This window comes from Colossoma macropomum, unplaced genomic scaffold (genome assembly GCF_904425465.1).
Source record: "Colossoma macropomum unplaced genomic scaffold, Colossoma_macropomum, whole genome shotgun sequence".
Classification (NCBI taxonomy): domain Eukaryota; kingdom Metazoa; phylum Chordata; class Actinopteri; order Characiformes; family Serrasalmidae; genus Colossoma; species Colossoma macropomum.
Window position 1 is genome coordinate 11,269,278 of NW_023494791.1, and position 24,625 is coordinate 11,293,902.

The following is a 24,625-nucleotide window of genomic DNA, read 5'->3' on the forward strand; positions in this document are numbered from 1 at the left end:
ATACAGACAAAATTCAGACTTCAAGATGGCTGCTACTAGTTCAGTTCCCGCGCGACAAAAAAACACACTTGCACGCGCGAGAGACCTACTCGCACAAGGAAAAGTACCCCCGCAAAAGCAGAAGCACTCGCGCGTGAGATAAACTAGCCCTCTGCCGTTCTTTCCCCTCACTTTTGAGCTTCTGCTCGCGCAATGGTTACATTCGTTTTGACAGTTGTGGGCGGGTCCTGACATAAGATTGTGTACTACTGATTACTGACAACTGTGTTGTGATTGGCTGGCTGTCATGTTCATCAGAGCCTTTTCGTCGGGGTGCTTTTCCTCACATGAGTAGTTCTCTTCGTGTGCGTGAGTGTGGTTTTCCTCGGGCGAGTATTTCTCTTCGGATGTGAGAGTAGTTTTTGTGCGAGAGCGGTCTTCCGTGCCATGTGTACAAAAAAGTGCTTTGGCTTACCTTTTTAGGTGACAGCACTGGTGTTGCTAACCAAATAAGCACCATGCAGAGGAATATGTTCCAAAACATTTTTTTGACTGCCTCAGATGAGCTAATGGGCTAAAAGTATAGCTAACCTGTAACACTGGATGCTGATGGAGATGGAGCGTCTTCTTCTAGGTGGTTTTTCCTCTTCAGTGGATATTCCAACATGATAGGTTGTCAGAGAAATATATTGTCACTGTTTTTGTTCCTAACATCAGCCTAGCCTATTTGAGATTAAAAGCCATGCTATCTCTTCTCAGTCACATTCTTAGTAATGCCACCTCGTCAACATGCCCACACTAAAGCTCGCTCATTTCAGAGTTGCAAAGTATAACATAACACAGGATTTCTCAATCCTGGTCAGGGCCCTGCACAATCCTTGCACATTTTCCACAGTTTTCCCTGCTCCCAACACACCTGATCCAACCAATCAGTTTATTAATAAGCCCTTACTGAGTTGAAGTGGACACACTGAAGCAAGGAAAACACTAAAACGTACTGGACAGTGGCCTCCAGGGCCATGGATGAGAAACACTGACATACTAACTCACAAATATGAGCACAACTTTCACGATTTACAGTTTTATTGTAACAAAATCTGCGTTGAACTGAGGTGCTGGTCTGTATATTTTCTCCATCTTCCATGATGAAACGGAACAAATACCCAAATAGTGATATCAGTATTTGAATACTGGCATCTTGAAAGCTTAACCGAGTAACTGAGCACCCGTGCACGTGCCTAAGGCTGATGTTTCCATTTACAGTTTCCATTGATTCTGAGGCAAATCAGTATTTTCAGAAAAAGAGGCATGCTTTGCCCTCATCGTGGGCAATCAAGGATTCGGGTAGTGAGACTACAGAATGAAATACATGATCAGAAGCCACATTAGCAATTCTGTTTGAGATTAATTAAAAACATGATGCGAGTCAAAATGTTCTACTTTAGATATGCTAATGAGTAAAGTACAAGCTTCCTTTACTTGTTAACTACATTAGTATCTCTAGTAAAAAAAAATAAAAGCAGTAAACTGTAAACTTCAAACGTGTCTTGCCTGATCAACTACACTGGGGAAAGTTGTGACAATAAGGCCTTTGGCCAACTTATCCCTTTAAGCAGCAGTGCAATGTGATATTAAAACTGGGTGCCCTCATCACGACACCTAATTTGCACAGACTACAAAATCTGACGGGCTTATTTGAGCACACCAAACATGGGACAGCTTTTCAACATTTCTGCTGAGTGTAATTACCTCCCTTTCAAAATTCCAAAGCATACCGCACACTCAATCACGCCTAAACCCAGCGGCCTTAGAAGAATGTATTAAGGACGCCCAGAAACTCACTTTTATTCAACAACAGAAATCTGATGATGCTTGTGGGTTTGGGGGGATGGAGGGTTTGGCATGACGTGGCTGCTGAGATGCTTTTCGATACATCTTAGGAAAAGCTAGCGAGCAATCCCTGCATAATGACGGCTGGATTTTCTTCCCTCTGGAGCCTAGGCTTCAGCTGCCTAACCACAAGAAAGTCATCACAGCCGGCAACCGCCTGCACGGCTCGGGAATAAACGCAACGTGGCAGAGGAGCCCTGGTGCAGTGCCCAAGCCAGTGCTTCTCTTAATCGTACATGAATCGTATTCGTTTTGGCCTTTCGGGAATTGTGGAGGGCAGAACCTCTTCTCTGGCACATTTGTTCTTCTGACACAACTCAGTCATCTTCACCACCACAAACTACCTGCCATTGATCTCCATGGCTTCATGAGAGTAAATGCTGGGGAAGGATGTACTAAAGACCTCATTTAGAGGACTTAAAGAAAGCATGTAAACATGGCCTTATCTGTAGCTTAAGCTTTAACTAGTGCTGCTTATCCCCGGTGGAGTTCCACTTGTGATGCCAAAAGAAGCACAGAAAGTTCGACTGTATTTTTCTGCTGGCTGTGTCGTCTACAGCCTGCTGATTTCCTTGCCAATGGAGCAACACGCTTTTTCAGTGGGTGAAAGGGCGATTTCTCCATGCTGGCTCTGAGTGCATCCTCCCCCTCGCAGGGCCTGAAGAGTTGGATTGTTTCAGGATGACTGTGTGCACTTTGTGAGGAACAGGAAGTGTGGCTAAGACTTCCTCCCATCTGCCTCAGCTCATCTCTTCAGTCATCTCTGTCCATTTATCACTGGAACTAGCCGCTGACTCACCTGCTCTATGAAAAGAAATATGATTGGAAACTTTTTGATAAAGTCTATTTTATTGTGAGCTTGAACGAAAGTAATCAAGGGTTTTTATACCACAGAGTAGAGATGTAAACGACTAGCCGGTTAACCAATAAAGGGGAATTCCATCAATTTTTCAAAACTTCTGCATGATTCCTTAACTGAGGCGTATACAAAGTTATTCAGAGAGTCTGATGTGAAACAGTTTACTGTAAATAAACTTACTGACTAAGATTTCTCTACAGTGGTGGTGATATGAACCAGGAATTCTGATGTGTACAACATAACTATAGCTCCAAAGTTGACTATGAAAATAACCAGTGAACCTAGATGTGTTTTCTGAGTTTTTATATTTTGCTAATGGTAAAATTGTGGTAAATCAAAAAAAGTGTGTCCTTTTGGTTCTATTGAGCCTCGCACTCCGGATGTACCTCTCCACCAAGAATGGAAAATATGTTTACAATTACAAAATTCTAAAACTATCATGAAACAATGAGCGCATTTATATGCACTTAATAATCCGATAACTGCAGAAAATCAGATTTTGTCAGTAATCTGATCAATGCATTTACATGCACTAGGGTAAAAAGATACTGGGAAAACTCCAGGTCTACATGAGTCTTTCGGTAATCGGATTTCTGCTTTGCAATCGGCCAATAAACTAAAAGAAGACGACTTGGCGTTACGTAATGCAAAACTCAGACTTTATGCCGCAGCTTTTTTAAAACATCGCACCACTTTACCTGAAAATATGAACATACATCGTCTAGAAGAAAAAGAATTTAAATCCTTTTTTTAAATTTCAATTTCTACAAGCAGGTAGTTGGTTACAGCATTGTTTCAAAAATGTTTTACTGCCATTTCACGGCAACTCTGCTTATTTCTGGTACTGCAGTCTGTTTTTGCAGACTGAGAGTTCCGAAAGAAATCAGAGTAAGAGTTCACATGCACTGAGAAATCTGATTACTGAGCTAAAATCCAGCTCTCCTTTTCAGATTTCTTTATCGGATTTCTAGACCTTACTCCAGTCTAAGAAAACAGAGTGTACTGTTTACATGACCATTTGCATAATCAGATAACTGCAGAAATCTGATTATGATCAGATTACTGAATGCATGTAAACGCACTCAATGTTTACAGCATCAGACTGCGTATTCATAACCATTTCATGCAATACCTTTCTGTGAGTGAGCTATTAGAAGCATTCAACTCTTCAGCTGTCTGGTTCCTATCACCACCACTGTGAACAATTCTGACTCTAAGTTTTTCTAGAATTAAGCATTTCACATCAAACCACTCTGAATGACGTTTACATCTTAATGTTTGAATAATTCAGAATGGAAGAAAAAGTGGTGAAATTCCCCTTTAACTATTTAACTATGCTATTGGTCAAAAAAAAAATGTTTCCAATTAACAACAGCTCCAATTGGAAGAATTGAGTTGGTTCTGCTATCTAGGCCTACTAAATTATGAAAATAGTGGTATTCGGAACTACTTTATAAGAAGATGATGACTACAGTGAAGTACCACACTGAAGATAAACATTCGCAAGCGATAAGACGGACAACTATTTTGTTCTTTGAGAAAAGTGTGATGCAGACAGGCGTGAAGAAGTGTGTGTCTATTGAGTATTTGAACATTTCCTTGATTTTAGGCTTGTGTGTTAATGATTAATCGCGACTCATGATGGGCGGTTATTGGTCAAAAGACTTGCATCCCTAAAACAAACTAAACTTATTGAATTTGCTATACTATTTAATTATACTATGTAATTACAATTACACATTAATTGATTGCATAGCAACATAATAAATTACATTTACCTTCTATATACATTCTGTATCAGCAATCTACACTGCACTGAGGTTTTTTTTTTATATCAAGAAACGACAAACTTGTGGCAAAAATGGAAAGGATGGTTCTTTCAGTAAAAAGAGACTTTTAACATGACACGTCAAATCATAAAGAAACACGTCCCCTTCTACTTATGAACACAAATGTAGTATCTACTGAAAGTTTACTCAACAGAATTTCCGTTCACTCCTCTTCAGAGAACTGTTGCCAGATGATGCAACAGCTGTAAGTGTCCACTCCTCAGCCCCATGACCTCACATCATGCCTCGCCGGTGCTTGCCTGGCCTATCACTGCAGGCCAGCTGCACCCAGATCTAGCTAAGTTCCCAAGTGCTAGAGTATCAGCAAACAGTACTGCCTCAACAGGTCAGACCATGGAGGGAAGTTCAGCAAGTTACAGTTCCTCAGTTACATGCAGCTCACTAGAAAATACTGAAACTACTGCTGAGAATGTTTTTTGGTCTTTGTCGTTACTGTCGCCCGACTAAAGCAGGCACACACTGAGCGATTCGCAATGCACACACTGTACGTTTGAGTCACCCATCATGTATGAATAAAGCCTGTGATTTATATGCTCACACTGTATGAAAACACCTTGTCAGATTAACAAAAAGCGATACGGGTGCTCTCACTGCACATGAAAAGCAGCCCTATGTCTATGGACAAATCGCAAAGTGATTTCATTCAAAACAGCATGCTGCCTGCCTGAGTACTGAGCAAAGCCACTGGCTGAATCTCAAATGGCTCCCTGCTCTTTACATATTGCACTACACAGAAATTAAAATACTGGCTCCTGCACCAAAACAGTGCTTTATGTCTAATGAACAGCCATTTGGGATTCGGCAATACGTTCACAGTTCCTCAATGGACAAACAGGCTTTGTTCACACAGCAGGTAAAAGTGGCCCAAATCGGATCTTTTTCTTCATATGTGACGCAGATGTGTCATCTGTGTGGCTGTGTGAAGAGCAAAAAACACATTAAATCTTTTCAATTCCGATCTGAGATGCTTTCATATGAGGTACTGAAATCCGATACATATCCAATCTGTGGCAATGTGACTCAGTCTGAACAGCCGGATTGGAATTCCTGCGACTTTTACGTCAATCCAACTCCACATTTGTCACAACTATACGCTGCTGAGACCTCGTAAACTTTTAGTCTGATGTTTCTGTACAAAGAAAAGTAGAAGACATTTATAACCCTAACCCCGTGTTCAAAGAGATTTTGAATTAAATGGCTGCGTGCGGCCGTAAGAGAACGAGGCTGCAGCGTCAAAGAAAAGTCTGAAAGCAAAGTTTTAAATTTTTAAATCCAAGGACATCAACCAAAGAAGTGACTATGCCCTTTTTACGGCGAGCTCAAACACATTCTGGGCGATGAGCCCAGCTGTCAGTCAATGAAGCTTCATGGTCGCTCCTGAGACGCTGGCAAAGATGAAACTGAAACCTCCAGGAGTGACTGGCGCTGGTTGGCAGTCATGATGTAGTTGACCCTCTTTAAGGCATTTTCTATTTTCTATGTTAGATGTTAGACAATCCCCTATATAAGTTTTGAACAGCTGAGTAGGTGTTGATGCTCGGGATGTACACAGGCACTCTAATGCTTGGGTAACTGTTCGAGGTGTCAGTGTTCAAATACTGAAATCACTACTCAGGTATTCATTACATTTTATTACAGGAACACAGAAAACATACTGGCCAACAGTTAAACAGCGATTTCATCTGTTTAACAGGATTAAAAGATTTGTTTTTAGATTAGTTTTGCTGATATTTCAGAGATACGTAAGCTACACTTTGCTGCAACAAAACATAAGTGCCTGAACATGAGCACAATACCAAGGACACATTGTTAAGGACAAGACAAGGCAGAGAGAGTTGGTTTAGAAACACTGGAAATATTTGTCTGACAAACTAATATGTTGGCACATCATCTGCTGAGGAAAAAATGTAGAAGACAAGTCCTCATCAGCAACGTCATCAGCTTTGTACAGTTAGCTTAATACTCAAAATTCAAAATTAGTCAGAATGCGCATTCCTAGCTGATGCTTGAAGGCTGTACAAAGCTTTAGCACACTGTCTAATTTTATTACAACTGAACTGTTTTGGACAGATGGCTGGTGCCAGAGAAAACTTGCTCACAGGCTGGATTTGGCCCGCAGGCAGCTATTTGATAATCCCGGATATATTCACTGTATTTTTAAAATAAATAGAAAAAAACATTCTTCTCTTCCAGTCGAAACCAGTCATTCAGTGTGCAATCTTTTCAAAAGCGGAAACACTCCTTAAATATGGAACTCAAATTATAATTAAAAATAAAGCCTGTCTTGCTGAGTATCACAGTTTTAGCACTCAGTATGAATCCAGGAGGACGAAAAATCAATCAAAATTCTAAATGTTAATTATTTATTTTTACTCAGTAATGACCACTAAAATGAATCACCATCAAAATTTTTGCCCTTTCAGCTCAGAGACACTCCAGACTAACAATATCTGAAAAGGTATCTAAGGTGGCACCTATTTTTTAGATCTCTATAAGCAAAAATTTTAAATAGATTCTTGATCAAAAATTAGCCAAATTCATAAAGATATAAAAAATCTGTTAGAATTTACATGTCAAATAATGGCATATCTGAGTAGCCCAGGGTCTCCTAAAAATAAAAAAAACATGGCATGTGTGACTGTCACATGTAATTACTTTATAATTGTAATTGTAATTATAACTCCCTCGGGTTCTAAGGGTTAAGTGAAATTGCATGATTACACTTTATACAGACGATAACAGGCGAAACACGTGCTCCTTATCTTTGTTGTGTCTTTCTCACAAAGGAAAGCAAACAAACAAATAAAACAATATGACACATCCTGTCCTCGCATTACTCTCCTGAACGACAGCTCCAATTTGGCAATCAGCTCAATGCAAAGCAAGACCACATGGTACTTTTTCTGCATCATTGTAACAAAGGCAAGAAAAAAGTCAGCTATCTTCAGTTCTTCCGTCAGTACCACTTACAGTCTGGCAAGAGTGCAAATCTCAGAGGCTTCACAAAATGCTAAATAACTGTTTTTTGGGTTTGTTGCTTCATCTAACGTGTGACACTATTTAACAGTAATGCCACCCAAATTGCACAGTTTTGGACAGACAGAGCAGTTAGTTATTACCAGATGTCTATGTTTTGGCGATGTGAGGCTCCATGCACCTTTTATGCTCTTCCAGAAACAAGCTTAAAGAAAAGAGGCCTCAGGGTGCCTTGGCTTCCAGCAGTACTGCTCAGCCCTGAATATGATTACCGTCTGGCCCGTCACCACACGATCATTATTCTATTTTAGATGCATCTTTATATCCTAATGCTGGAGGAGAGGTCGATTCAATCGATAAGTAGAGGCCTAACTAAAGGGCTGCGAGCTGGATAAAAGAACAGGAGCTTAACTCGACTCCTGCTTTTAGCCGGTGCACACAGACGATTCAAACTGACACATACACTAGTATGGCCTAGATTCCGGGAGGCAGTGTATGAAAAATACAGTGATGTGTCACTCACTTCACTTCATGCACAGTGCCTACACGACTCAGCTCCCATGAATGAAGACGCTATTTTCAAACATGCAACTAATTGGACACTCCAACCTAATAATTAGTTTAGACATTCAGTTACTATTGTTACATAATTTAATTACTCTAAATTAGATCTTGACTGATATATCAGTTGGCTGATAATATCGGCCAATAGCGATGACTCGTGGATTAATCAGTATTGGTTTGAATAAATGAAGTAATTCAGAGTGGTTTGATGTGAAATTAATTCTAGTAAAACCTACAGAGTCAAAATTGTTCACAGTGTGGGGATAAAAACTAGACATCTGAAGAGTTTAATACCTCTAAAAGATCCCTTACAGAAAATGGTTATGAATATATTGATTTATGAAACTTCTGCAAGGTGTTATCAGGAAACTTATACATTCAGATTTACTATTATTTTGTCATTACCAACACCACATATAAAACTGAGAAGACTCAGCCAGTTCACTGGTCATTCTGGATAGTAAATAAAAAGGCTATATTTGCATTTTAGACATTACAACCCCTGTTTACTGTTAACACCACTGTAAAGAAATCCAAGTAAAAACTGAATAATGCAGAGATTTTGAAACAACTGTGGGATTCCCCTTTAAAGAAAATTAAAAAAAAGGATTAAGAGAAGAAATTGAATTTTTTTCAAAATGTTTTAGCCCCTTAAAACTGTATCTGTCTCAAATTGCACTGCAATGTAAGTGCACAAAAAGCATTACAGTTTTAAAAAAGAGCAATGGCATTATTTTTTATTTTCATGCCTATTTTCATTCTCGTGGCCTGTTGGGGAAACTGGGTGGCAGTAGAGAACAATGGCTGACCCGTTCAAGGATTTCTTTCTTTTGTTGGTCTACAGTACAGCTGTGCACAGTGAGAGGCCTGGATGACTGCTTTTAAAAACCAAACAGGGCTCTGGTTTGCAGAATCCTCCCCAGACTTGCTTTATACATTATCAATAAACACAAAACACAAAAATCCAGTTATATCTGCCCTATATGTGGCATCATTTAGACAAAGAGAATGGCAGATTTTTGGGATACAGAATGAGGTCAAATGATCATCTTCAAAATGATCATCTTCAAACCTGCTGTCGGAAATAAATTCAAGAATATTCAACGTAATATTAACCTTAGAAGTTGGGTTATTGTCAGTTTATTATACTTTTCAAACATAATTATACAATTACATGATGAATTAGTTGTTATGTGAGAAATGATATACAATCGTTATGCAAAAGTCTGAACACCCCGAGTCAAATAACATGTTTTTGTTTTATTTTCTAAGTGAAAATAAGTTAACACATCCTCTACAGAGAACACACTTAAATATGGCATTTTTTTCGGCAAATTTCTGTGCACAATTTAATTTTTTTGTTGAGTTTAACACAGAATTTTTGCACAGGCCACATCTTATATTTCATTTTTTTCCTATATGTTAAATTCGGAAAACACACAGAAATTGTATATTAAAATGTGCAGAAGTGCTTTCTCTGTAGACTTATTTTCTCTTTAAAAATCAACAACACATAATTTGTAATTCAATCAGGGGTGTCCAAACTTTTGCCCACAGCTGTATTCGACTATTCAACACATATTAAATTTACATTTACACTATGTATGTAAACATTTTCCCCTCTGTTTTAACCAATGACATTCACCTGCAACACATCAAAACTGACTCATTATAGAATTTTTAAGCTGTAAACTAAAATACATCTCTCAGCAAACAATGTTTCCTGTAGCATGTTATGAAACAAAAGCCATATTTTTGTCTCAGAAACGATTAAATCAAGATGGTACCAGCCCAGCAAAACAAGCTGAGAAGGCAAATTTGGAGCTGATGCAAAACTACCATATGGCTGTGAGAACAGCACAGCACATTTACATCATCATTAATCCAAACAGACCACATCTTACTGCTCAGAGTGTCACTGTCGCGAGGACAATACTGAACACACGTGACGTCCTGACTGACCTAAAGACCCACATATGGAAATGAAGACTCGGTATGTGTCTACAGTCAGAGGACTGTGAATGGAGAGGCAAGTGCTGCCTTTGTCAGTTGCATCTGCCAGGTACTGTTACACTCTAAAGGATTAGTACTGCTCTCTATTTAAAGACTTTAGAAGAAGATGAGATACACAATGATATCAGAGCCATTTAGGTATCAGCAGATAATTGCTTTAAAAAAACGGCATTGGAAAGCTGTTTAGATTTGACTAATATTTTAAACCGATATTCGATGACTTATGCGTCAGAATGTTTACGTGACGTGGACGACTGTGTTAATATTTCTGTTTTATTAATTTTACTGAAACCCTCTATAAATAAAAGTAACATTTCTCTGCAGTGCTAATCCAGATAAGTGTAGTTCAAACGTCTACATTATGTACATGAAAAATATCGGTATCGGCCCTGAATTCTCATATCAGCGGTTTCCTTCTTTACAATAGATATGTGTTCATTACTGGCTGTCCTGTTTGGCACCCTTGAGGCCTGAGAGCTTTCCCTCTTGAAAGAGCAGAAATGACAAAAGGGACGTCTGTCCAATACTATCTGATACTGAGCTCTACAGAAGTACCCTGCGGCTCTAAATGATCAGCAAAATGAACATCAGACACTATTAATGGACCACCAGCACTTAAGTGGACTGAAACCAGCCTGTGGGCAAAGGCAAACCAGACTGACCTAAAAGAGACCCAATAGGCTGGCCAAACGAGGTAGACATGTGGATTGATTGGGAGTGTAGCGTCTGGACTGAAAGTACTCTATGACAACATACATAACTGCTTTAATACTTTTCTGTCACATTCACTATAGAGTCATAAAGATAATGTAGCTTAGCCTGGACTTACGAAGTAGTGGGCGATATACTGGTTCATCTGGTACACCTACTGAGATTCTTTTTAAGATTTTACTTTTATCATTACGGTTACACTGGCATGTAAATACATGCAGATAACTTGACATACAAACAGTGTAAAACACACTGTTTACCTCACCTCTCCTGAAGAGAGCTGCAGCTTTACTGTCAAAGGAGTAAACATCAGATTGTAATGAGTTAATGAGTTAAGAGGGGAAAAGAGAGTGGCGGGAAAGGACAGTCTCTTGGGGTGAGCTGTTAGCCATTAGCCTTGCATGGAGACAGCTTTCTGTGTGCACTGCCTATGGCACTCCTCACTCAGCCCTGCCGCTTCAGGCCTACAAGCCAAGAGGCTCCACAGCTTCTCAGCTAAACCTGATAGTGTGAATTTCTTGTAATGTTTACTAAATTTCAGCAGCGTCTGACGGTCGTAGATTAAAGCTTAAGTGTAAGACACACACATATGAGACAAATGACTCTCGCATATAAAACAGCATTCAGCACCATTTTTGCCAGCCTCAGAGAAACCGCTGTGGGCTTGACACACACTCACCTTTACCTCATCAGGGTAAGAAAGCAATATGGACGTCTGACTATATGTTGTTAATGTCTGTTTTTACTATTTCGCCTAATGAAAACATTTTAGACTTACTTTAGTTGTTAAATATGGTTCTTATTAAAAGTGAAGGGACATCCAGAATAATACAGCATTGTTAATCTTAAGTTTACTTAAGCATCCAAATTGTTGACATCCAAATGAATATGTAAACTGACTAAACTGTAATTTTAATTACACTGTGATATGTATTTTTGCCCATGTATATACTATATAATTATATATCGTTGATGTCCAAAGAAAAACATGCACTGTCAAAATAGTAACTTTAGAGAAGAAGGCAAAACATTCTTAGCTAACTTTTGATGTCAATTAATGTTAAGGGGTTTCATTCCAAGTGATTTTGGAGCATTTCTATTGGTTCATTCGTCATGAAATTTTCACATGATGTAAACAGCTGCCATGTTCAGAAGATGTAAAAATAAAAATCTACAAAATGCAGATACATGTTTTGTTTTGGACAGTGATGATATGTAATAATATTGGAACGAAATCTTGTATCTTCATTTTTGTTTTTCAGTTTCTGACACTAAAGTGTCTGAAAATGCCTGTTGCGCTTTACACTTTGAGTAAATTTCGTGATAAATGGACCAAGTCTGGTTCCCTTGACTTACAATAAAAGTAAAATATGTTTTTTCTTTCTCCTATAAAATTACCATTTTGTGTTCAGACAACACATACATACATATGTATACTATATGCTATTACATAAATATATTATCTTTGTTCAGTTCTAGAGTAAGTCTCATTCTTTGTGTATTCTTACAGTTATGTTCCTTTTCATTTGAAAGCCCTCTGACAACAAAAAATGTTTGGATTAAGGCACAGCACAGGACTCCCCCACAGGAAGTTACTCTGCTTCATAAATAACAAATCACACTGACTCAGAAGCCTGAGAGGACATGTGCTGTCTGTGCTGTATAGTGGGTAATACTGTTGCCCTCCATGCAGCAGACTGGGGTTTGATTTCCTTGACAGGACAAGCACCCTGGGCAAGACTCCTAACGCTACAACATTTGCCTACCCCTGTAACATGATTAAACTGTAAGTTGTCCTAGATAAGATCATCTGTCAAATGCCAGACATACAAATATGAATGTAAAAAGGTGGACAACACTTGATAAAGAGGTCCACTGCAGATAAAACTAGGATCTGCATCCTATAAATAAAAGCTCTGTTTTCATAGCCTCGTCTGTAAAATAGCAGAAGGAAAAAAGATCAGTACAATCAAAACAAACCAGAGGAAACATCTTAGCTAATAGCAGCAACACCCAGACCAGATGTGAGGGAACGAATGGACGCACCCATGGGCAATTATTTTTATATTATTCAGTCTGTGTGACTGTCTGACAGCGGCTCCACAGTTGGAACTACACCAGAAGGTTAAAGCAACAAAATATCTTATTTATGCTTATTTGATAACCATAAAAATTCATTTGATATACTTGATTTGATTTTATCCTGACCTCGGTGCAGCAAATGCAGTGGTCATTGTTAGCAAGCACTTTTTTTCACATGATGCCTGATAGTAACATCAGATAGTTATTGTATATAAATTATGGTGATGAGCTTTTTCCTGGTGCAGCTGGCCGGCCCAATTTCAGATGAATCAGAGGAATCCATGCTAATGTGCTAAGTGGATGCCGCCTAAAACATAAGGTAATCAACAACAGAGCATTCCTAGTGATATCATCTGTTTTAATGACTTAACTTCATGTCTTAACTGTTATTCCATTTGACGGCTAATTTATTTGTTGTCTGTAGGCCTTAATTTTGAACTGGACCTGGATTCAGAGTTTTATATCTCACCCACATGTTCGTATTACATCATTGGACCAACAGTCAATCTGGTAGCCTTCTTAAGTTAGCGTGAGTATGTCCGATTTGAATCTCAGTCCTTGCCAATTAAGTAAAACCATGCTTATACTGCTGTGTATTCATTCTTACATGAATCTTTTATTTGGTCTCAGACTAGAGCTGAGACGCCAGAAAATGTGTGACACTGTTCCACATTAATAGATGACAAGGGTGTTTTGAAATGCCTAATGTACAATAGTCCTTTGGAGAAATGGATTGAGCAGAGTGTGCATGCTTTTCAAATCATAATCCATTTTCCAAGCCTTAGTGAACTTGCTCAAGAATGGTCTGTAGTCCTTAGCTGAGGGGCAATACAGCAGGCCAAGTTACCCAAAGCTCTTCTCAGGACTCCCATACCCCTATGATTCCCATCAAGCTGTTCAGCAACACTCTACTACCTGCATTAACGCTGTTTAGGCATTCCTCAGACATTGTTAACATCATACTTCTGCAGTACATTTTATCTGAGACATTCAATGTGGTGGTAGCACAGTTATTAATGCATCCGTGAGGTCTGCATCCTGAATAGGAATCTAACAATAGGCCTTCTCCTGGAGAACAGGGGTGGGAATTGCTACAGGCCCCAATAAGTCCTACACTATAATCACAAAACTTGAGCTATGATACAATTACATTGTGATATTAAAAGCTTTGTGACATACTAAGAATTGAGATACTGCATTTTGCAATATATGTTTACGCGGTAGAACATGTGAGAGCAAGTGTTATCATGAACAACATCACGGCTGTTATTTGGTGGCAGGCATGAGCAGAAGGCGAGTACTGTAGTATCATCACACAACCTTGAGTGTTCTTGCATTTATACAACAGTTCAGAAAAATCAAGACAAAAGTAATGCAAAGAAGTTCCAAACACAATATTAGAAATTATTTCAGCCAAAGAATTTGTACCTTCACAGTCAGGTTCAGATTTTTAAATACTTGCCAGATCAACCTGAATGCCATTTTGCTCAAATCAGTCTGTGAAGCATTTCACAGCTTGCTTAGAGGGAGAGGTTTGGAATTTGATGTCGGCCTGCTGTCACTCTTCCTCAGAATCTGACCAAACAGGTCAGATATTATTTTACAGATTTTATCTAACGTAACTAGAGGTAGGTGATATGGTACAAATGTAACATTACAATACCTGAAGGCATTTTCACAATACCGAAAATATATCACAATATTTCATTTTTTTATTTGATAAGTTGGAACAGAAAAAAGCAAAACTAGTAGTGCCACATTTAAAAATACTATAAAAACTATGACCATAGAGATTTTTGTTCAATGTTTCACATACTCTGTTGCACTAAACACAATTAAACAGGATGAATTAGGCTCTTCTTCTGATGAAACATGCAGTCGGTCAGTGTTCTTTAAGTACTGACGATATCCATGATGGGCTCGGAAAACCATATTCTGTCATAATGTATCATGATAATGATAAAACATCACCATCTTGCTCACCCCTGTAACTCTTTCTGTTTTATATGTGCTAAAACGCTGCAGCGTACAGTGAGTTATAACCGGTGTTCAGCAGAATAAGAGTTATTGTGAAAAACTGGTTGAGAAGCATTGTACCTGTGCTGTTCTTTGTGACAAGAGCAGAGGTAGAGCTCTTCTCAACAAATTTACAAATGTTACACTTCTCTCCAATGGTAATTCCAGTGGATTTAGTCCTGATCATTACTCTGTTTTGCAAATGTGTGTATCTTCATCATCATCATGATTGATAGACAGGTTAATGACAAAAACAGTAGCATCATTGTCCTAGAAGTCCCATTTCAGTTCATCTTCAATCACCACCCCTCAGTTTTTAGCCCTAAGTTGAAATAAAGACGTGATTTAAAAAACTGGTTCAGCTGTAGACTATGAAACCCTGGAGCACTGAGTTTACAACACCCTCTTGTTTCATTTAAAAATGCATACAAGCCTTGTGCTATAATGGTCTACATGCACAGTCCACCAGACGCTACCTAAATAGTTGAGAAAACTTAATATACAATTTTCACAAACACAGGGGAGGTGATGCTGTTAGATGAACTGAGTTTACTAAATGCTATGTACCTTTGCTTTGGCTTTGTCACACGGGACCAACTGTGTGGGGTAACAGTAGAACATTAGCAGTCAGAGCTTAAGCAAAAACAGCTTTCCGAAACAGGCCAAATGATCCTAGTACAAGAGATCACAAATTTTCTTTCCAATTATAAAGAGACATTTTGGCTACAACAAATTACTCTCATTGGTTTATCCCAACAGCTCAAGTTGTGGCCCAGTTAATGACACTTTCGGTTTAGGAGACAAGAGCATCTGGCCATGAGAGAGCATGGCTCACGTCCAAAACTCCAGTTTGAACAGGAGGAGGGAAAAAAGAGAAGGCCTTCTATTCAACTGCTTTGTCTGACTCAAAACGGTTGACATACTAAAATTGTTAAAGGGGAACTCCATCTATTTTTCATAAACTCTACATAATTAAATAGCTGAGACGTAAACAAAGTCATTCAGAGTGGTTTGATGTAAAATGCTCTGTTCTAGTGAAACTTGCTGAGTCAGTGGTGGTGATAGGAACCAGACATCTGAAGAGCTGAATGCCTCTGAAAGCTCCCTCATAGAAAGTTATTACAAGAAGTGATTAGATATATGCTGCCTGATGTCTGACACATTGTTCTATTATAGTTCTGTAATAACACTTTGTATTTTAATCAGTTTATTGTAATCCATTCATGACATAGGGGTGCATGCAAGGCATTGTAAGACAAAATTTTACCATTAAAACTACTGCATATAAAACATGTGAAGACAGTGTAGGTTCACTGGATAGTAAATAAAATGGATAGTAAATAAAATGGCTATATTTGTGCTGTAGCCATTGTGACCCCCGGTTCCTATCACCACCACTGTAATGAAATTAGTGTCTGAAAGTTTCTCTACAATAAACCACTTCACATCCAACAAATCTAAATGACTATGTTTACATCTCAAGGACTGAATTTTCTGAAATTTTGAAAATTTGGTGGAATTCCCCTTTAACTGATTTATGTGGCCCTGTTTCCTCTTGCTTGTCGTCTTGCTCAGACCACGTCTGCTTCATGAAACGGCAGTTCAGGCGCATGTCTACGTTTTTCATGCACAAATAGGTTTCAGCCTATCTAAACTATGAAGAGGAACAACCAAGAAAGGAACTGAGAAAAATATTACATACAGCACGAGCCTCACTGGGATTCCCCGATAGCTCGCCTTGTTGGAAATGAATCAATAGTGAAGAGAAAGAATTCACTGTATCGTAGCCGAGCCGGGTGTCCGCTTTGTTACACTGTCATCGCATGTAGGGCTTTTTCTCTCACACATGAACGTAGTTACCGTTTAGTAACATGCTAATGTAGCTCATTATGCATTATAAACAGTGCTTAGGGCTTCACTAAGGCTGAATGGAAATGTGCAGGCCAGATGCAGGAGAGGAAAAACACAAAGGGATCTCGGCCACTGCTTAAGCTTAGTTACTGTCCTCCAGCATTGGTGTTCGGACATCTCTGTAGATATCTAATACATATCTAATATCAAACTGATCATAATTGGCATGTGGTTGACAGAAAATGACTATTTTTTAATAGTCGCCTTACTGGCATCCGGAGAGAATTCACGTTTATAACATAAGATAGTCTATCGGATGGATGCCTGAGTGACACTGACAGACCAAGCTCGTAATTTACGTCCCTTTCAGAAGAAATAACTTAAATTCACTAAACCTATTATGCATTTGTTAGGCCTACAATATTGAAAGAAATATTAAACACGTTTTTTAAGCGCGAGGCTGAAGTTGGCTACCTATTCTCCAGCGTCTCGCTCGAATTTTCCCGTTCCACCTTAAATAGTGCAGCAGTAACATTCTGGCGCCTGTAACTGCTGCACCATTTAAGGCGGAACGGGAAAATTCGAATAAAAAGCTGGCGAATATAAAGCTGACTTCATCTTCGTTTTTAAAGTTGCCAGCGGCGGGTCGTAGACATTTCTCAATCACAAACAGGCAAAGTCAAGGCAAGATTCACGATGCTGGGACAGCTATTGATACAGTCATCGAGAGAAAAAAAATATCTGGCTAGCTGAGTGGACACGTTGTGATGCTACTTGAAGTTACGCCGGCCGAAACGTGTTTTTCTTCTATCAAGAAACCGACTTCCAGCCCAGCTTAATAACCAGACCGCTATGTGAAGAAGATCCAGTAATGGCCTCAGGTCAGTAAGGTTAGAAATAGCCATAATAGCATTTTTGATACCAACAATAAGCTAGCCTCGGCTTCTGCAAATGCCTTACCGCTATCAATGCATCATCGAACATCATTCCTAAAAATAGATATCCTGATCATAATAGTCGCGACTTACCCCTTTTCTGTTCTCCACAGGCAATTTTTGCAGTGATCCAATGCAGCAGATAAACGGTTTTCAGAGCCCTGCCCAGTGTGCGCTGCTACGTCTCAGTTGCTCAGCAATAACGTTATTCCTAACAAATAGCGGCGACCTACGGCAGGCAGGAATCGGGCAAGTAGGACATTTACAGCAGCGCCAGCGTCTGCAGTTCCAGCACAGTCCGGTGGGCGTGTCTTTTACCGGGGTTGCGTCTCAAAAAATGTGTTTTAACTAGACACAACATAATATTGTTGTGCGACAGAAAGCTAGCATAAGTTAGCACTTATGATAACCACAACACTTACGATAATAATACAGTGAAAATATAATTGTTTTATACATGTTATCGTTTGCCCCGCCCTCTCAGTGAATTACAAATACCCTGCGATCTGTAGTTTTTAATCTGTCCGCGCCCTTTAAGAGTCTATGGGAAGCGGTCTACAATAAGACTACAGTTCCCGGTAACCTTTGCGGCGTTTACGGAAGTATGACCTTAGATTCAACTGTTGACGGTTAGGTTCTGTCACAGGTTGTAGTTCAGTGTCGCTTTTATTCATTTTGTTTAAAAATGTTGATTTGTAGATTAAATTAAAGCGCCTAACGAAAGTCTGCTGTGCTTCTCTTTACTTAGACAAAAATGAAGCCATCACTGGACTCGGACGAGGAGGAAGAATTAGGAGCTTATCAAAAGAAACTGAGAGGTGATGCCGTTAGTTAGCTAGGCAACATGTCCCTTTAAATCCGTATTATTGTTTTTTGTTGTTGTTGTTTTGCTATTAGTTGTTTGCTTTTTCTTCGCATATAGGTTAAACTGCTAGCGCTGCACTATACTTTTCAGTGGTTAACTAGCTTCATAACACGCTGCATAGCTAATTCAATTAAGGACTAAAGGAGAACCACATTAGTTATCAGTTGGGCGTTTGTTGTGCAAACTGTACATGCCCTTGAAATGTTGTATAGCTAGCTATTGTTCTTTAGAACGTGTCAGTTAGGCAGTTAACATTCTGTTACTGGTGGTACAAACCTATTTATTTATTGAAACATTACAGTAATTAAAACCACTTACAGTTATGAGCCTTCTCGTGATATCTGTATAGAAAGAGGAGCTGATATATTTTGCAGTTTTATAAAGAGCCAGATATTAAAAAAAAAGAGATGAATGAGATCTGAAGTGTTCTTACTCAGTTCAACGCTCTTCATATTGTGTTGTTACTTGCAGTATTGAGTGTGGTTCCGTTCTTTTATAAAGGTTACACTCACCTGCAGCGGTTTAAAATGTATTTTCCACTTGATTACCCCCAGAGAGAGCAAACCGAAGTATTCAGCAGCTGAGCAGCATGTTAGCAAACCAGAGCTCTGACGCTGAAGCCTTGGAACAGGGGAGCAGTCAGAACAGCCTGCCGGAAAGCTCATGGCAGAACGTACAGCAGAGTGAAGCAGGTACAGCTCTACATGTATACAAGTCACACTGTTGTTTCTTAGGGCTGAAAGATGAATTGTGTTTATAACCACATGAACACCCAAATGATGTGTACATGACAACAAGCCAGAAAAAAAGTGGATATGCTGGTCATCTTGGCCCAAAAACAATGCAGGCCTGGGCCTAAATTTTTTAGAAAACAACATTTATAACTGCAGTCACAATATTGGTCTGAAAAATCACATTTAAATATTTTCCCTAAATCATTTTAGTACTGTTATTTTAAGAGATCTAGATCATGAAAAAGAGAGAGGTGTTGTTAATTACTTTCTGTGATTTTATATTCCAGCCAATCAGCTACGTTCTTTGCTTCAGAGACAGTCCAGAGAAGCACAAGTTCAGCCTCCTTCCCCTTCAAAGAGGAAATCTGTTCCCAAGGTAGGTTACGTGAGTTCAGTGATAAATGATTAAGATCAGTAATTAGTAGTTCACCTCACGTCGTACTTAGCTGTATTTTAGATTTGCGTTTAGCCTAAACAAATACTTTTTAAATTTAAATCCATTTTCTCTTTTAATACTAATATAGATGTATTGCTCTTTAGAATTGTTTTTGTTTTGTCAAAAAAAATGGAAACCTCAAAGTGAAAATATCTTCAAGGTGTTCTTATGGTTGTGGTTTTTGTATGTTTTTAATTTTGGAGAACTGATCTTTGTTCTGGTGAAACAGCCATGATAAGTATTGAGTAGGAGCATGAAATTGTGATTACAGCTCTATAATAACAGATATGAAGCTTTATGGGAACATACACATCTACCTAGGGTTGTCACAATACCCTGATTCCGATTCATATACCAAGTGCAGTATCATAGTGCTTAATACCAAACAATACTTTGAAAAAATGAAAACACTCATCATTGTCTGAACACCAGATGTTCATTGAATTAAACACAGAAAGATATTCAGTTTTTGTACAGCTTAATTAACAACTGTTTTTTTGAATTTCAGTCTCTTTTATTAATACTAAACACCCTTGAAATGTTAAGAGTCAAATAAGTAGCCAAATATTTTAAACACTTAGCTTTATTCAGTTTGTTCTAAGGGACGATTAACTGTCAGTTGAAGAAATACAACACAGACTTTGTTAAAAAGTTTTAATATTGTTTAAAATAATAACAAAATGGATTTTACCATATTTCTTTTGTTGCTAGGAGCATATCGCGGATTTAAGACACTTTCAAATTATGTCAAAAACTGAAAAACATGAAAATGGAGATACAGGGTTTTGTTCCGACAGCAGCGAAATGTTACTGATTAAAACTGTTCACCTGTATATTTTATGTGTGCTAATGGACACATCTCTGCCCTTCCCAGTCAAATTACAATGCACAATTTCTTAAAAATAAAGGTTCCTAAATAATTTTTGGCTGAGATTTATGGTTCTACTAAAACCTTTCATTGGTGTAGAACCTTAGTATTTTATTAAGTTCTTTAAACTTTAGGTTCTTCACACTTGTATATTTACAAAATTTGTTATTTTATGAAATCTTTAATTGAACAGTTCTTTAGTGAACCCAAGTGGTTCTTCTGTGGCATCACTCTTAAAGGGGAATTCCACCAATTTTTCAAAGTCTTTGCATAATTGAATTGTTGAGATTTAAACAGTCATTCATAGTGATTTGAAGTGAAATGATTAATTAAAGAAAAACCCATTTGGATTTCTTTACAGTGCTGTTGGTAGGAACCAGGGTTTGTGATGTTTACAACACAAATATAGCCATTTTATTTACTATCAAAACCACTAGTGAACCTGCATATGTCTTCTGAGTTTTTTTATGTAATGTTGATAATGGTAACGGTGGTAGATGTGGAAAATAATTTTTGGGGGACTATTTTGCCATACAACACCCTGCATGTACCTCTCTACCATAAGTGTTTAAAATAATACATTTTAGGCCAAAAAGCTTATTTCAGAATTATCATAAAACAATGTCTCAGTCATCAGGTGGAGCATTTCTACCCATTTCATGCAATAACTTTCTGTGATGTAGCATTTAGAGACATTAAAATCTTTACATGTCTGGTGTATTTCACCACCTCGTTAAACAATTCTGACTCTCTAGAATGGAGCATTTCTCATCCAGTCACGCTGAATGACTTTATTTGATGTCTGCCTGGACCCAGCTAATTTAAATAAAGAACTGAGACTGTCCAAAGTTGGAGTATTTAATTATTTGCCACAGTGCAGTATTGAAAAATATTGAAGCTTTGAGACATTGCACATCCTCACTTTTACTATGTGTGCTCTCAGTTTTATCAGAGGCAAAAAAAAAAATCTTAGAACGGTTACAAGTGTGTTACCTGTAACCTGAATTAATTAAGTGCCTTAAGTGGATCATATCTTAACATTATCTAATGCTGCTATGGTATATCACTGCATACTAGAAATGGATGGTCTGTTTAAACATTTGTCCTTCACTCCTTAGGTACACATTCAGGTCATTGCTCAGTTAATTAGTACCTCCTGCAGTGCAATTCCGATTATATTGATTTATCACATCATGGCCTTAGTAGCCTGTGGTAATTAGAAATGATTGGTAGCCTTTTTCTCTCAAGGCGACATGAAAGTGCAGTAAAACAGTTAGGATGCAGTCTTTTTTTCAGGTTCACAGTATGTAAATCTGTACAACACACTTTCACTCACTCTTCTTCACTCCTTGTCCAGCAGAAGCACACAGATGAGGATGGTGGCAGTTTGCCTGCAGTTCAAGACTTGGTTCCCATCATTCACAATCAGTCAGAGTACATCCAGCACCTTGAGGCTGAGGTCAAGTTCTGCAAGGTCAGTTCTATTAATGAAGGTGAAGTTTTGTTATTCTTTGCTTGGTTGTTTTGCTTGCCGTGGTATTGTTGATGTGCCTGTGTGAATACTGTCACTTGTCAATACATTTGGCTGGCACTTGTCCCATAGACGTAAGTCATGATATGCACAAGATACACAAATGAGACTTCTTTCTATGTACTGGCCAGTTTATTGATGTTCTTGTATCTTTGTGTTTATGTATTTATGTTTTTTCCCCTGTTTTTTCCAAAGGAGGAGCTTCTTACAATGAAGCAACGAGTCAGAGTGGTGGTTGTGGAGAATGAGAAACTGCATGAGGAACTCAAAGCAAAGATGGTGGAAGACACTTTAAAGGAATACACTCTCTTGGATGGCACGGTATTTACTATTTAGTTGTGTTACAGAGAAACTGTTTTGTTTGATCATCAAAAACACAATACATTGACTCAGACTGTAGCAGTGCACACAGGTCTTTGTTTGTGTTTTTCATGTCATCATTTTCAGGTAAATGGAGAAACCACAGTAGATAAAATCACTTCAACTCCAGCAGCAAAGTCAAGACTGTCTTCTAATCACCAAATGGAGGACAACAAGTGGAAAAAAGAGCTGGTATTTGCCTATGTACCTGAGTAAAATGATCAAAATGCTCGAAGACAATTTTCAAAAGTTCCAGTGGATTTTCAAAAGTTAATTCAGAGTAGTTTAATGTAAAATAATTGTAGAAAAATTTACTGACTCAGATTTTTTTACACTGGTGCTAATAAGACCCCAGAGTCTAGAATGCAAATATAGCCATTTTATTTAATGTCCAGTGACCAATGAACCTACATGTGTCTTTTGATTTTATATGTAATGTTGATAATGGCAAAATAGTGGCAAATCTTTTCCTCCTTCATGAATAGATAAAAACATACCTTCTCAAAACTATAATGAAACAATGTCTAAGACATGAGGCAACACATTTGTAAACATTTCGTGTAATAACTTTCTATGAATGAGCTTTTAGAAGCATTAAACTCTTCAGCTGTCTGTTTCCCATCAACACCGCTGTGAGCAGTTCTGACTGTTTAGAAAGGTGCATTTCACATCAAACCACTCTGAATGACTTTGTTTGCATCTTAACAAACAAACCAGGGGTGAAAACTGGGGTCCTAGATTGTCTGTGTCCAGCATGGTTTGGATTTGGATTTTCCTGCTCTTCGCACACCAACTAAACTTACCAATTAACTGCTACCTGATTCACTTCCCTTTGAGTAGGACAATTATGAAACTGTGCTGGACTCCACCAGTGATATATGCAGACATTTTGACAAACTGGTGGATTTCCCCTTTGTTACTTGATTAGGATGACTTACCTAAAAGCGTGTTGCATTGAGACCAGTGTACATCATTAAGCATATTTTGAGTTTTCAGTTTTACCATTAAGTTGAGGAGTTCAGATTACACTTTGTTTTCAACGCCCATAATCTGACTGTTTCAGGAGCAGCTGAAGTGTCTCTACCAAGCCCAGACTGAGACTTTAGAAGCTCAAGTTGTTTCACTAAAGTAAGTGACCTCCGACTGCAGTCTTGATTATCAAGTCTTGTCATCAGTAAACTGTACTTATTCCAAATGGGAGCTCCTTATTTCCAGATCAGCTACCCTGTGGCTCTGTGTCTATATTTAGGAAGGACTTGGTGAGCTGTCAGAAAGAGTGTGAGGAGGTGAAGGAGCGTCTGAGGCATAAGGAAGCAATGGCAACTTTGGGGGGCACTACTCAGCGTGTTGGGGGGCTGTGTGTGAAGTGTGCTCAACATGAGGCTGTCCTGGCAGAAACTCACACCAATGTTCATGTCCAGGCCATTGAGAGAGTTACGAAGTGAGTAGATTGTTCTTTCACTGTTCATTTGTTAGCATCTTCTATATGTGGTTTATAATAATAATAATTATATTTTTATTTAAAGAGTACTTTTCGTACATGTAGCAGCTCAAAGTTATTTGTAATGAAATAGCAAGTTTAAGAAAATAAAAGAAGAAAAACCCAAGATAAAAAATAAGTAATAAAAATAAAATAAAATAAAGTAGAATGTAAAATGAAATGTTAAAGGGTCGGGCTGGGCAATATGACAATATATATCATTATTGTGATAAATTATCTCACAAAAGAATACAGTATACATTCTGAACATATTGCGGATATCGTCAGTACTTGTAGTCCACTGACCAACTGCTGTTTCGCTATAAAGAGCGCAAAATTAGTCTTATTTGACTGTATTTAGTTCAACACAATATGTGAAATATTGAATAAAAATCATTCTATTGAGTTTTTGATAGTATTTTTTAAATGTAGCACTACTGGTTCTTTTTTCTTTGTTTCAACTTATCAGATAAATATCGTGACATATCGTGTATCGTAAACATTTCTTGAAGTATCACGATATTATATTTTTGTCATATATCCCACCATATGAAAGGAGAATTCCACTACTTTTTTACATTATTAAATTTTATTTATGCAACATTAAATCGTTATTAAATCATTA

General features: G+C 38.2%; 2 protein-coding genes across 2 annotated transcripts in view; one reads left to right on the forward strand and one right to left on the reverse strand.

The window, feature by feature from the left end:
* The window catches only part of cep170aa (centrosomal protein 170Aa), a 74,285-nt gene extending 56,268 nt beyond the window's left edge, over window positions 1-18,017 (reverse strand). Inside the window, exon 1 of the mRNA XM_036573842.1 lies at window positions 17,820-18,017. The gene's annotated coding sequence lies outside the window, so the exon portion shown is untranslated. The remainder of the gene's footprint in view (window positions 1-17,819) is intronic.
* Window positions 18,018-18,323: 306 nt separating this feature from the next.
* sdccag8 (SHH signaling and ciliogenesis regulator sdccag8) overlaps window positions 18,324-24,625 on the forward strand; it is a 74,059-nt gene continuing 67,757 nt past the window's right edge. Inside the window, exons 1-9 of the mRNA XM_036573843.1 lie at window positions 18,324-18,372; window positions 18,475-18,544; window positions 19,146-19,283; window positions 19,613-19,701; window positions 21,987-22,103; window positions 22,356-22,481; window positions 22,608-22,712; window positions 23,584-23,648; window positions 23,770-23,961. Coding sequence (XP_036429736.1) covers window positions 18,481-18,544; window positions 19,146-19,283; window positions 19,613-19,701; window positions 21,987-22,103; window positions 22,356-22,481; window positions 22,608-22,712; window positions 23,584-23,648; window positions 23,770-23,961 — 896 coding nt within the window. The 5' untranslated portion in view covers window positions 18,324-18,372; window positions 18,475-18,480. The remainder of the gene's footprint in view (window positions 18,373-18,474; window positions 18,545-19,145; window positions 19,284-19,612; window positions 19,702-21,986; window positions 22,104-22,355; window positions 22,482-22,607; window positions 22,713-23,583; window positions 23,649-23,769; window positions 23,962-24,625) is intronic.